Source organism: Protopterus annectens, chromosome 13.part0, assembly GCF_019279795.1.
Source record: "Protopterus annectens isolate FY-2018-M chromosome 13.part0, PAN1.0, whole genome shotgun sequence".
Lineage (NCBI taxonomy): Eukaryota > Metazoa > Chordata > Ceratodontiformes > Protopteridae > Protopterus > Protopterus annectens.
The window spans coordinates 97,528,171-97,539,920 of NC_056747.1; the positions used below are offsets into that span (position 1 = coordinate 97,528,171).

At 42.9% G+C, this 11,750-nt stretch overlaps 1 protein-coding gene across 1 annotated transcript in view; it reads left to right on the plus strand.

Moving 5' to 3' along the window:
- The window catches only part of GTPBP3 (GTP binding protein 3, mitochondrial), a 466,262-nt gene extending 459,293 nt beyond the window's left edge, over window positions 1-6,969 (plus strand). Inside the window, exon 9 of the mRNA XM_044090661.1 lies at window positions 6,474-6,969. Within this exon, the coding sequence (XP_043946596.1) occupies window positions 6,474-6,705 (232 nt within the window). The 3' untranslated portion in view covers window positions 6,706-6,969. The remainder of the gene's footprint in view (window positions 1-6,473) is intronic.
- Window positions 6,970-11,750: the final 4,781 nt, after the last annotated feature.

An 11,750-nucleotide genomic window follows, 5' to 3' on the forward strand; every position in this document is an offset into this window, starting at 1 on the left:
TGACGACTGGGGAGAAATGGGTGAAGGCTGCCAGCCTAGTCAAATAGAATTTGACGCATAATTCTATCAACTGTATAAATAAATGTAAAATACAGGCTTATGTTTTTAAATGTAAGAAAACACTGTAAAATGTGAACTTCAAGATTGTTGCAACATTGCCATCTGCTGTAAGGAAAACCAAGCCAAGTATTGCTAATGTGTCTTTTTAAGTTGAACGATCTTATGAATCTCTTTAATGTTTTACAATTCGGCTCCAGTGCGGCTGGATGAAGGTTTTGTGCCCATTGTTTTAAGGCTAAAGTTTATGACCAAAATTTAGATGTGGAAGGTGCTTTATTGCTCTAGTTTCTGTTAGAATATACATGTGAAATGTCTTCTATTGTTGTAAGTTTCTATGCAGGTGTTAGATTGCTAAATAAGGCAGTTTTTTTGCCTGGGAAAACCTAAGTGTCAAAAATGATGTAATTTGGGGAGGGACCCAGCAAACATGTTTGTTAGTAATGTTTAAATACTATTTCTCACACGAGACTGGAGGCATTTTGATCTGGATATTCAACTTATAAGCACTATGCCTTGTGCTCACATGTACGTTTTAATACTGTAATTTCTTGTAGGAATAGTTAAAGCTAGTAAGGATTAATTAGGTATTTTTCTTTGAAATCAGACCTGTTCTACTGTATTATTTTAAGTTTCTGTGTGCTCTCTGAACTCTTAGATAATTCTGTGGTGTAGTAGTTTTGTCTTGTGTTTTACTTATTGTTTATTAAATATTTTTTAAAACCTTCTACCTGTGGCAGATTTGTGTAGAGATAAGCTGTAGAGTACATTGCATATTTATGGAGGTTATTGTAACAGGCCACTCTAAAATAAGCCTTGACTGTTAGTCATACTACCATTGGATAATAATATTGCACAGTAATAATTGGACGCCCTTTTAAGGGCCTTTTAGTAGCTGATATTAACTGGGTGGTGGCAGTAATTGCTACCGTATAGACTGGGTAAATGGGCACAGTTGGAGAATCTTTGTCAGCCTTTCCCAGGAGTGTCTGTGAAGTTGTATAAATACTTATCTCAAAGTGTGTGTGTGTGTGTTGTGTCAGCTACTTGGCAGGGACATGAAGCACTGGTTGGACAGAGAGGGTACTGGAGGTTTTAGCTTGCCGAGTTAAGCTGGATCCTATAGCTGTGCCAGTGGGGAGTCTTTTTGGGGACCTGATGAGCAAGGGTTGCAACCAGCCCCAGACTGACTGTGATCTCTTTGTGCACCTAAGGGAAATTGTACTTTACTGTGTGTATTAGTTATCCTTTTCTCTTCTATGAGACGACCTCCCTGGTGTTAGTGGTGAGGATTGAGGCTCCTTGATTGCTGGGCCAATGCACGGTCGTCACACTCCAGATAACAGCCATCTCAATAAAGTTCAGACTGATACTGATACATAAGTTCTAGACGGACATTTATGACACAGCCCAAACTAATTAAAACAGTAGCAATACTTTTCCATCAACACTTAATCAATGGTCACTAGAGGAAAACGACAACTAGGGACACTGTTACAGAGGACTTGAAGAATGAAAGTATCTTGATGGTCACTATGTTCAGTACAGACTTTGCACATAATCTGACATCAGTATAAACCGTGCACATAATCTGCTTCTCATTAGAGATTATAGCCAAGGATAAGTGCAGCATCATAATTTAATGTGCCTTAATGTATCACAAGACTAACATTCAAAGGACTGATATGAAGTTATCTGCTGTTCCTGGTTATAGAAAGGGGAGGAAAAGATTAGAAAGGAAGGCGTCTGCAAAATTGTAAAAAGTAGGAAGAATGCATGATACGTAGGAGTGAAATCTGTAGGGTAAGAAATACTGCCCAGATTTCTCAAATGAGTGGTCAAAAGAAGCCCGACCTAAGAGGCATTAAGGACCTTGTGTTTTGTCACTGAAGGGCATAGTGAGTAAACAAGCCTGCCATGCAACAGAAATGGCTAGTGCTACTAAGGTGGCATCCACAAAGTCATAAGAGCATGGGATAATGACAGAGCTCAGCTTGCAAGCAGAATAAGCTAATGCCTAACTCTTGGCAGTTGCAATAGACACGGGCCATGTACTGCAATACGTCATCCATGGAAGTGCTGCTCATGGATCAGGTATGTAGGGCCCTCACAGCAAGCAACAGAGAAGTGTATGTCTTCTTAACAAAATGTATCCAAAGCCTTGAATCTGGATTTATGACAAAAGTTAGCTGTTTTTGTCAGAAGAAGAAAGCAAAGGACTAACTACTTGAATCAAAAATACAGTTATTAAAATTCCTTCAATATCTTTTGGAGTTATGTAGTATTTATCTGCCTGCTTTACAGTTACCGCCATGGAAGCCAGACTGAGAAAAACTGCTTGGATAAGTCTTTGAACACTCAAAATGAGGATGAAGAATTACCGGTAGGAATTCTGTGATCAACATTTATGTTACTCTTCTTTTTAGAGAAGAAAATGTTCTCATTGTTTTAATACTCCACACAGTGCATTATATGGCCAAAAGAAAGATTCTGAAAAAAATGACCCACTGAGGATTGAGAGCTCAGGTCATGCAGATCTAGCTCTGTATGTTGCGGAAAATGCAGAATAGGCACAGGAAGATTACCTGTCAGAAGAAAGGAATGTTTAACGTCCTCCAGTAATAATGATATTGAGTGAGCTTTAGGGGACCTAAGCAGGGTTTGTTCTGAAGCAGTACTGTGATGTTTAGAGCAGTAATAGAATCATCTGCATATTGAATGATAGAGACAGGATTAGCTGCAAAGCACAGATCATTAGTAAAATGATGAAAAGAAGTGGGCCAAGAACAGAACCTTGTGGGACACCAACAGTAATAAGGGAGAGAGATTATTACTGCAAAAGGTAGCTCATTTATGATTAGAGAGATATCTATGAAACCAGCCTAATGTTTCAGTGGTAAAATTGAATGTAGCAAGTTTGTTGAGAAGCAGTTAATGACAGACAGTGTCAAAAGCCTTTGATATATCAAGGAAGGTGGCAGAGACGTATTTTTTTTGTTTTTGAGGAGATAACGGTATTGGTGAAACTTAATAGAGGAGTATTAGTACTGTGTTTGGGGCGAAAGCCATGCTGGGAATCTGATAAAAGGTTGTTTTTTTAGGAGGCAGTCTAAATTTTGTTGATGTAAGCATTTTTCTAAGATTTTTGGCTAGTGGGCAAAGGATGGCTATAGGTCTGTAGTTAGATAGATCTGTGGATGATGCTCCTTTGTGAAGGGGTGTGACAAGGGATACTTTCCAGAAAAGGGGGACATTTAATAAGTATTGATATAGGATCAGAGATGGATGAAGCAGAAAGTTTTAGAAATTCACCTGGTAACTAAAATAGCAGGTTTTATTTTACTTAGTAGGTTTTGTATACAACTAGTTTGGATTGGTTTAAGAGAAAAAGGAGGAGTGTTGAGACAAGGAGGAGGAGGTATGGAGATTGGTGAATTTTCTGTTTTGTTTAGTAATGTGGTGATTGAGGTAATAAAGTGGGTATTGAATTGGGTAGCTATACAGTCTGTATGGTGGTTTGTTGTAGGGGATGGCGTGGTGGGTTTCCCTGGGTTAAGAAGGTAGTTAATTGCCAGAATCTTTGGGGGTTATTTTGGTATCTCAGTTGACAAGTTTGAAAGTATGTTTTTTTGTCTTGTCTAATTTGTTTTTTGCATCAATTTCTGAGCTGCTGATAGGAGGTAAAGTTCGTATTATTTTTGTTTTTGTGATAGAGTCCAGGCTTCGTCTCTTTGCTTAAGCAGGAGAAGAGTTTCTTTGGATAAGTATGGCACTTTTTTAGATTTAGCATGAACTTTCCTGAGTGGAGCAAGGTTAAGTACCTGCAGAAATGCGGTACTGAAATACTGTACTGCAAGATCTAATTGAAGAGTTTTTAGAGGTGTCAGTCATAATCTTTTAAAAGTGTGTTAAATAAGGTGGGGAGAAAACTGCTTCTTTTTACGTCCATAGTGAAATGTAACACTGGTAATACTATGAGTATGTTTACTGAAAAGATATGTTGGGTGGTGATCACTTGGGGAGTCTGGGAGACAACCAGTGACATAACTATTGTTGGATTTGTTTGTTAGAATCTGGTCAAGTATAGAATGTTGGTTGGAGACCTTGTCTATATGGGTAGGCTGAGTGATAAATTGAGAAAAGGCAAATAAGTTAATAAAGTTGGTGGGAGAGGAAGAAGAGCAGGTAAGTCAATCAAGATTAAAGTCATCAAGTATAATAGTTTCTTGAGAAAAAGAGGAGGAGGCCCATTCCAGGATGTTTTTAATGTGTGTGAGGTTATTAGCAGGGGGCAAATAGAGGGCTATAAATAGCAGTGCCACCACCACATTTGGACAATCTGTCCTTTCTTATGATACTATAGCCAGGAGGAAGTCATTCTATGTTTTGTATATGGGGCTTGAGCCAAGTTTCATTGATTACAGCTATATCTGAGGAGTAGTGGGCAATGGCAGAATGGAAATCATGAACTTTACTAAGGATGTTTCTGAGGTTGACGTGTATTACAAGTAGGTCAGATTATTGTCTGTAGAGTGGTGGTAGGGTGATGTTAAAAACTGAATCTGGAGAAACAAGAGGGTTTGAGGATGCGAAGAGTGCAGAGATGCAGAGATAGGGTTTGGGTGGCCTTAGGTGTGAGCGTGAGTGAAAATGTGTGGTATCGAAGAACAGCAGTGGCAGAGTTAGCCACCCAGTGGTGTGAACCTTGCCTGTAGATGATTGTCACCGTTGAAGTGACATCCCAACCTCATGTACAAAAATTGGAAACGAGGTTGTGGATGGATAGATGATAAATAGTCTTACTTCACTTTGTTTGTGTCTTTCGGCTTTTCCCAGTTAGGGGTCGCCACAGCGAAACTCCAGTCCGCTAATGAGTGGTAGTCGATTTTACATGCCGAGTTACCAGCCCTGATGCACAACCTTCAACGAAGGTACGCCCATTCACGCATATCTCCACGCAGAAGACGCTCTAGCTGAGAATCGAACCGGACAGCGTCTTACTGTGAGGTGACAACGTTACCGCAGCACCACCACCACATAATTAATTTGCAAAATTGTCTGTTAAGCTTTCTTTCTGAATATGTGCTATTTTGAATTCTGGAAGAAGCTGTGATAATGTAGATACATCTTTATGTTTTGCAGCAAGGAGGAGTAGAACTCTTGTTTAGCATATGGTTTTAGGTGGTCATTTACTTTATTTATTTTATTTTATTTTACATTTGTTGACTGGGATAGTCCGACTGGATACATGTCCATTTTCAGCGGAGGCCCGGAGAGAAAAGCTCCAAGATAATAATACACATTGAACATTTAGTAAATGCTAGTTTTAAGCAGATTAAGTCATGTTGCCTATCACCTGCTGTGCCCAGTACTCCTCCTCCATCTGAAGAAACAAGGTGAAGTAGAGATTGAGGAGTCCCAGTATAACATTAACTTGAGAGTAGCAGTCTCTTTTCCCACCTAGGCCTAGCCATAACCCCACCCTATCCACCCCTGGGCACAGCTGCAGATTATTATTAAAGTGCCATATTGTGCTAAGTTAGCCCGACTGATCTTATTTCCTTTGTGCTGACTTAGTGAATTAAAATATGTACCTGTAAGTCAGTATTTCTGCTTCAGAATCTTGTTACACACTGTACAGCGTGTGCGCTCAGAGTCACTGCACATTGTTACTTCTTATACATTGTTCAGCAGCTTATGGATGGCCAGTGATGCTGCTTTAATAGTAAATGCACCTCTTTGTTATAACACTGACGAGTTATCATCATTTTGCTAAACCCTTGGAACAGCATTGAAGTGCTAATCCAAAGTGTCCACCCACAGTACTGTAAGCTGTGGCTTGAGAAGAGACATGGTTATTAGGTCAGTCAGTTCTCGTTACCTAGGTAGAATTCAGAGAGCGAATCATTTTTACTGGTGGGAAGTGTAGAAAGCCTGTATGCAGTCATCAGTAGTACTATACAGAAAAAAAAATAATAAAGACTTGTTTATTGACTGCATGAAAGTCATCTTCTACTTCAGAACCTTAAATCATACATGCAATTGATCTGCAAGGGAAGCGCTTCCCACATTCTGGAACCATCAGCAAGAGATGGGTTTCTGCCCTCACAGGACAAGAACTCTGCTCAACAGTGTACAGCACGAACTAGAGGTGTAACATGTTACTCTGACAGGATGGATTTCATTGTCTTGATGTTTACTAGTCAGGGAACAGAGAGAGCCAAAAAAGCATGCCTGATTTATAACAAAAAAAAATGTCTTTGTACAGTGTAATAAATGTAATGATATCTAATGTGCACATCATGTTTTATTCAACAGTAGGTCTTTATTTGTGTTACAGTTTGTTAGAATGGTGTAGTCTACATGAAAAGAGTGTTGGTTGTGCATATATTCTGACACTTTTTGTTTCCTGTCAGGTGTGGTGATCCCTTGATGGGTTCTCCGAGTCTCACCCAGGCCCGGCATCGGTTACACCTGCAGAACTGTGAGAAGGCCTTGGAGCAGTATCATCATTACAGAGCAGTGGACCTGGTTGTAGCAGCCGAGCAGCTCCGCTTGGCTCTGCAACATCTTGGAAGAATTACTGGAAAAGTTGGAGCAGAAGAAATACTTAATATTATATTTCGTGACTTCTGTATAGGAAAATAGTGTGTTTGTGGACTTAACACTCTGGAACCTTCCATCATGGTCTGGAGATATCTGCCTGACTTTATTGGTCAGCCTTTAGAGGCAATTTTATTTCTAATTTGTTCGGCTGAGTTCAGTCATTCAAGAGATCCTTTCTTTATTAATTTCCCATTTGTAACAAACTGAGATCCACTTTCCAGTGGTTGAACTTGCGATTTAAAAAACCTAGGGTCAAGATAACTTTGAGGCATACATACATATTCCAAATAAAAAGGTTGCACCAGCCCTCACCGTCTTCTGTAACCATGTTTATTGTAGCCAGATTGAGTCTTGTAGTATGCCATTGATTACTACATTTTACATTCCTACACCTCAGAAAACATACAATGTGAAGTTGTTCAATCTCGCCGTTCATTCTTCACTGATGGGTTCGGAGCTGATCCATTGGCTCCGACACAGCCGTTAGCAAAGCTCAAGGTTTACCAGTAGCTCGAGACCAAGCCTCTTATCCCATAATGCACTGCTGGAATTACCTCAGATCTAGTTTGTCACGGCACGGATCTCAGCGGTTCCAGTTCGCTCAAGCATTTATGATATAAAAATCACTTTTTGCAAGTTATTTCATTACTTCTTTTCTATTTATAGTTAGATTAGTTTTATATTAGCTCCTGTAGTTGTCTCATTTTAGACTTATTCCCTTGGTGCTTGATTATTTAGTATAGTTGTAGTGGCCTCGTGTTGGTCCTAGTTATTCAGAGTGTGTGTTTTTCTATTACCATAGTTTTTGTATTGATAGTATAAATAGATAGTGTGCAGTTTTATATATATATATATATATATATATATATATATATATATATAGGTTCATAGATTAGTACTAGGCTAACTGCCCTTGCGAGCTATTTTTAAGCCTAGCCAATTATCCCTTGTGAGACGCAAACCCTGCACCTTGTGCTTGTAAGGCAAACACTTTAACCATTAGGCCACCCTCCCAACCTATATTCTCCGGACCATTGTTAGAGTGTGTTTGATATTTAGATGTGTTATCTTGAGCCTAAGGGTAGTTGTGACATAACTTTTAAGCTGTATAGTTTGTGATATAACCTTTAGGCTGTATTTAGTCTGTGTAATTGTTTATTGAGGTAAGCCTAAAGTTCTTTATTAATATGTCTAAGGAAAAAGACCACCCAAAGTCTGGATTCAAAAAATGTCCAGACTGCAGGCAAAAGATGTCTCATACTGATGGGCACGTTCAGTGTGTGTATTGTTTAGGTGTGGTGCATTTGCAGGAGTCCTGCAGCATGTGCCATTCCTTTTCTTCAAGGGTTCTTTTAGAGAGGAAAAGGAAGCTTGTGGATCAAGGTTTGCTGAAGCATCCTTTTGCTGAAGCTTTGACTGACCAGGATGGGGCCAGCATGTCCTCCAAATCTTCAAAATCCTTAGCAGACTCCAAGACATCTAAAGACTCAAAGAAGTCAAAGAAAGTGGAGGATTCTGGGACTTTTACTCCACAGCCCTTGGAGCTCAGGATCTCTTCATTTCGGAGCCGGCCCACAGTTTTGGAGCCAGTCTCTGAGAGACCTGTATCTCCACTCCTTCAGTCTGCACCTTCGGTGCACTCCTCTAGGTCTTCTGTCAGCCTCTCAGATTTGGATATGGACTGATTGGTGCATAAGCTCTTATGGGCACTAGGCCTTGCTAAATTGTTGTCGGATGTGACCCCAGCATCGGAACAGAAAGCTACCATCTCAGATTTGACTGCTCCTCCTCAGAGCCGTACCGGATCCTCGGTGCCAGAGGGGGCCGATCTGCTGATCGTGGAGAGTTTGGAGCCAAGACCTGTGCCTGTGTCATCGGTTCCATCTACTCTGACGTCCTTGGCACCGACCCTGGACTCTAAGGGCCGACACTCTCCTGTCGGGTCTGGGAAGGATAGTCGCACCGACTTGTCAGTGCCAACTCTTCCTCTCGGGGTCTCAGCTCGAATGAGCTCGGCTCCTACCTCCGGCTCGGAGCCCACAGCCTCGGTGCGGGAGGGGCTGGCGGTTCCTTCAGGTCTGTCGACTCCTCCTCATCAGAGCCATGATGCTTTCGAAGCCATGAGGACAGCCTGGTCCCCAAAGACATCCTCGACACCAGGTTTGGCCTCTTCTTCCCCCAAAGCGCCTGTGTCTGCTTCTGTCTCCATCATCCAGGCCAAGCGTAGAGACTCTGAGCCTCAGGTAGCCCCACAGGGTGCCCCTTGCTCTTCTGAGACCTCCCCAGAGGCTCCCACTGAGGAGGTCTCCAGGAAGAGATTGTGTAAGAGGAGACACTTGGACTCCCCACAGGAGTCGTTGACATCTGACACTGACTTGGATGAGTCAGAAGGGTCTCCGCGATCCCCCTCTGAGGATATCTCCCTTGCAGAGATACTCGAGATCCTTAGGCAGAGGGGTGATTGGCAGTCCAAAAACCCTACTGAGGATGAGTCCATTCTCCTGAAGGCTTTCAGGTCTCAACCTTCCACCTCTTCGGTGTCTCCGTCCTTCGATGAGCTCATGCAGCTTGTGTCTCGGAGGCCGTGAGAGTCACCAGAGTCCATGTAACCTGTACCTCGGAGGCCTAACAAGTTAATTTCTGCCCCCGTAGATAAAGATTTTTTGTCCAAGGCAGTCCCTGTTGATGCCATGGTGGTGGCGGCGGCCACCAAAAAGGAAATGTCTGAGACTTCCTCGTCGAGCCATCCTCCTAACAGAGAGTCCAGGATCATGGATCGATATGGGAAACACATGTTTAGTTCAGCAACTTTTACACTCCGATCCCTGAACTATTTGACTCACTTCACCAGACTGCAAAGAGATCTCCTTAAGGAGTTAGGAAATACTTTTCAGGGTACTGTAGCTGCACGGGATTCTGACAAAGTTGCCACCCCGCTTGCTACCTTAAATTCCATCATGAACTCATCCATGCGTCTCATATCATATGCAGCCAATGGGATGAGTAGGGCAGCGGGTACTGGAGTTGCTCTAAGAAGACATTCTTGGATGCGCTTGTGTTCCTTCGCGGATCCCTTTAAGTCTTCATTTGTCAACACCCCTTTTGATGGCTTATCTCTCTTTGGGCCCAAAGTGAAGGAAACTCTCACCAGATGTGCGCAGGAGGGAAGTACTCTGTCTGCCGTCAGAGTCCGTTTTTCCACCCCTACTCGGCCTTACCCCAAAGGCCAATGGGGAGGGAAAATGTGGTTCTGAAAAGCCCAAGGAGCCTTTTAGGATACACATGGTCAATCCCCCTCTAAGGGCAGAGGACGGGGTAACAATAGAAGATGCCGCCCTCGTGGGTAGAGGGGGTCTGCAACACCAGGGAGACAGAGATCACTTCTCTGGTCAACCCTATCAGCACTCTTGAAGGGAGACTCGACTGTCCTGCTCTGGAGGCAGTCGGGGGTCGCTTATCTTTGTACCCAAACGTCTTGGCAAGCTATAACAAATGACATCTGGGTACAAAGTGTAATTTCCAGAGGGTATTTCATACCATTTTTCACCCCACCCAAGCCCCCAAGGAGACTCCCGGACGTTCCACCCAGTTACAGGGAACAAGCAACTATAGAGCTCCGCAAGTTGCTAGAAAAAAAGTGTCTTCCAGCCAGTCCCAGCAGACCAAATAGGATCCGGGACTTACTCAAGATTCTTTTTGGTTCCAAAGAAAACAGGGGACTGGAGACCTGTTTTGGACCTTAGCAGACTCAACCAATTTGTAAAGAAAGAGAAGTTCCAGATGGTCACGCTACAGTCTATACGTCCCTTTTTAGGGAGAGACAATTGGATGTGCTCAATAGATCTGAAGGATGCAAACTACCACATAAAAATGGCCAGGCCATCCAGAGATCATCTGCATTTCTGGCTGGGAGCCAATGATTATCATTTTCGAGCCCTGCCCTTTGGTCTCACTACAGCCCCCAGAGTGTTCACCAAATGTATGGCAGTGATCATGGCTCATCTTAAGCATCTAGGATTCCAGGTGTTTCTGTACCTAGACGATTGGCTCCTTACCTGCACCATCAGGCATCAACTGATTCAGGCAAAGGACTACACTCTGACACTCTGCCATCACTTAGGCATTACAATCATCTCAGAAAAATCTGCCTTGTCGCCATCGCAGCATATTGTCTTTATAGGGGCAGAGTTAGACACCTCAACCACCACTTTAATGCTACCAATCAAGATGGTCTTTCTTCTTCGCCAGCATGTCAGTTCATTAGTGTCGAAGGACAGAGCACTAGCTGCAGAAGTCTTAAAAGTATTAGGTTTGATGGCTGCCGCGATCTTGGCTATACCATTAGCAAGGATGCATATGCAGATTCTTCAGTGGCTGCTGTTCACCCAATGGTCCTATCAGGAATTTCCAGTGAGTCATTTGGTTTTAATTACAAACTCTTGCAAGAGAGATGTCCAGTGGTGGTTGACGCCCCTTTGTACTACCCCCTCCAGTAGCCACTGTGACCACGGACGCTTCCCTGATAGGGTGGGGGGGCATTTTCAGGGAAAGACTGCCCAAGGCACATGGACAGATCAAGAGTTGCACCTGCATATCAGTGTTCTGGAGATGAGCAGTACTTCTGGCGTTGCAGTACTTTCAGGACTCTCTTCCTCTAGGGATGATTGCAATTCAGACAGACAACATGTCGGTAGTCTGGTACTTGAACAAGCAAGGTGGGATCAAGTCTTACCCCCTTTGCCGAGAAGCCCTCAGAGTTTGGCAGTGGGCTGTCTCCTCCCCGCACTTTCTGTTGGCAGCACACATCCCAGAGAGATCTAACATGATAGCAAACAAAACTGAGCAGGGCAATTTTGTTGCCGCACGAGTGGTCCCTCAAACAAGAGATTACGGACAAGATTTTCCGCAAATGGGGCCAGACGTGCTGCAATCTTTCTGCCAGTCACATCAACACGAAATGCAGAAGCTACTTTGCCCTGATTCCCCCTCCAGGAGAACCCTTGAGAGACGCACTCTTACACAATTGGCCCCCGGGTCTCCTCTATGCATTCCCACCAATCCCTCTAATACCCAGACTTCTACAGAAA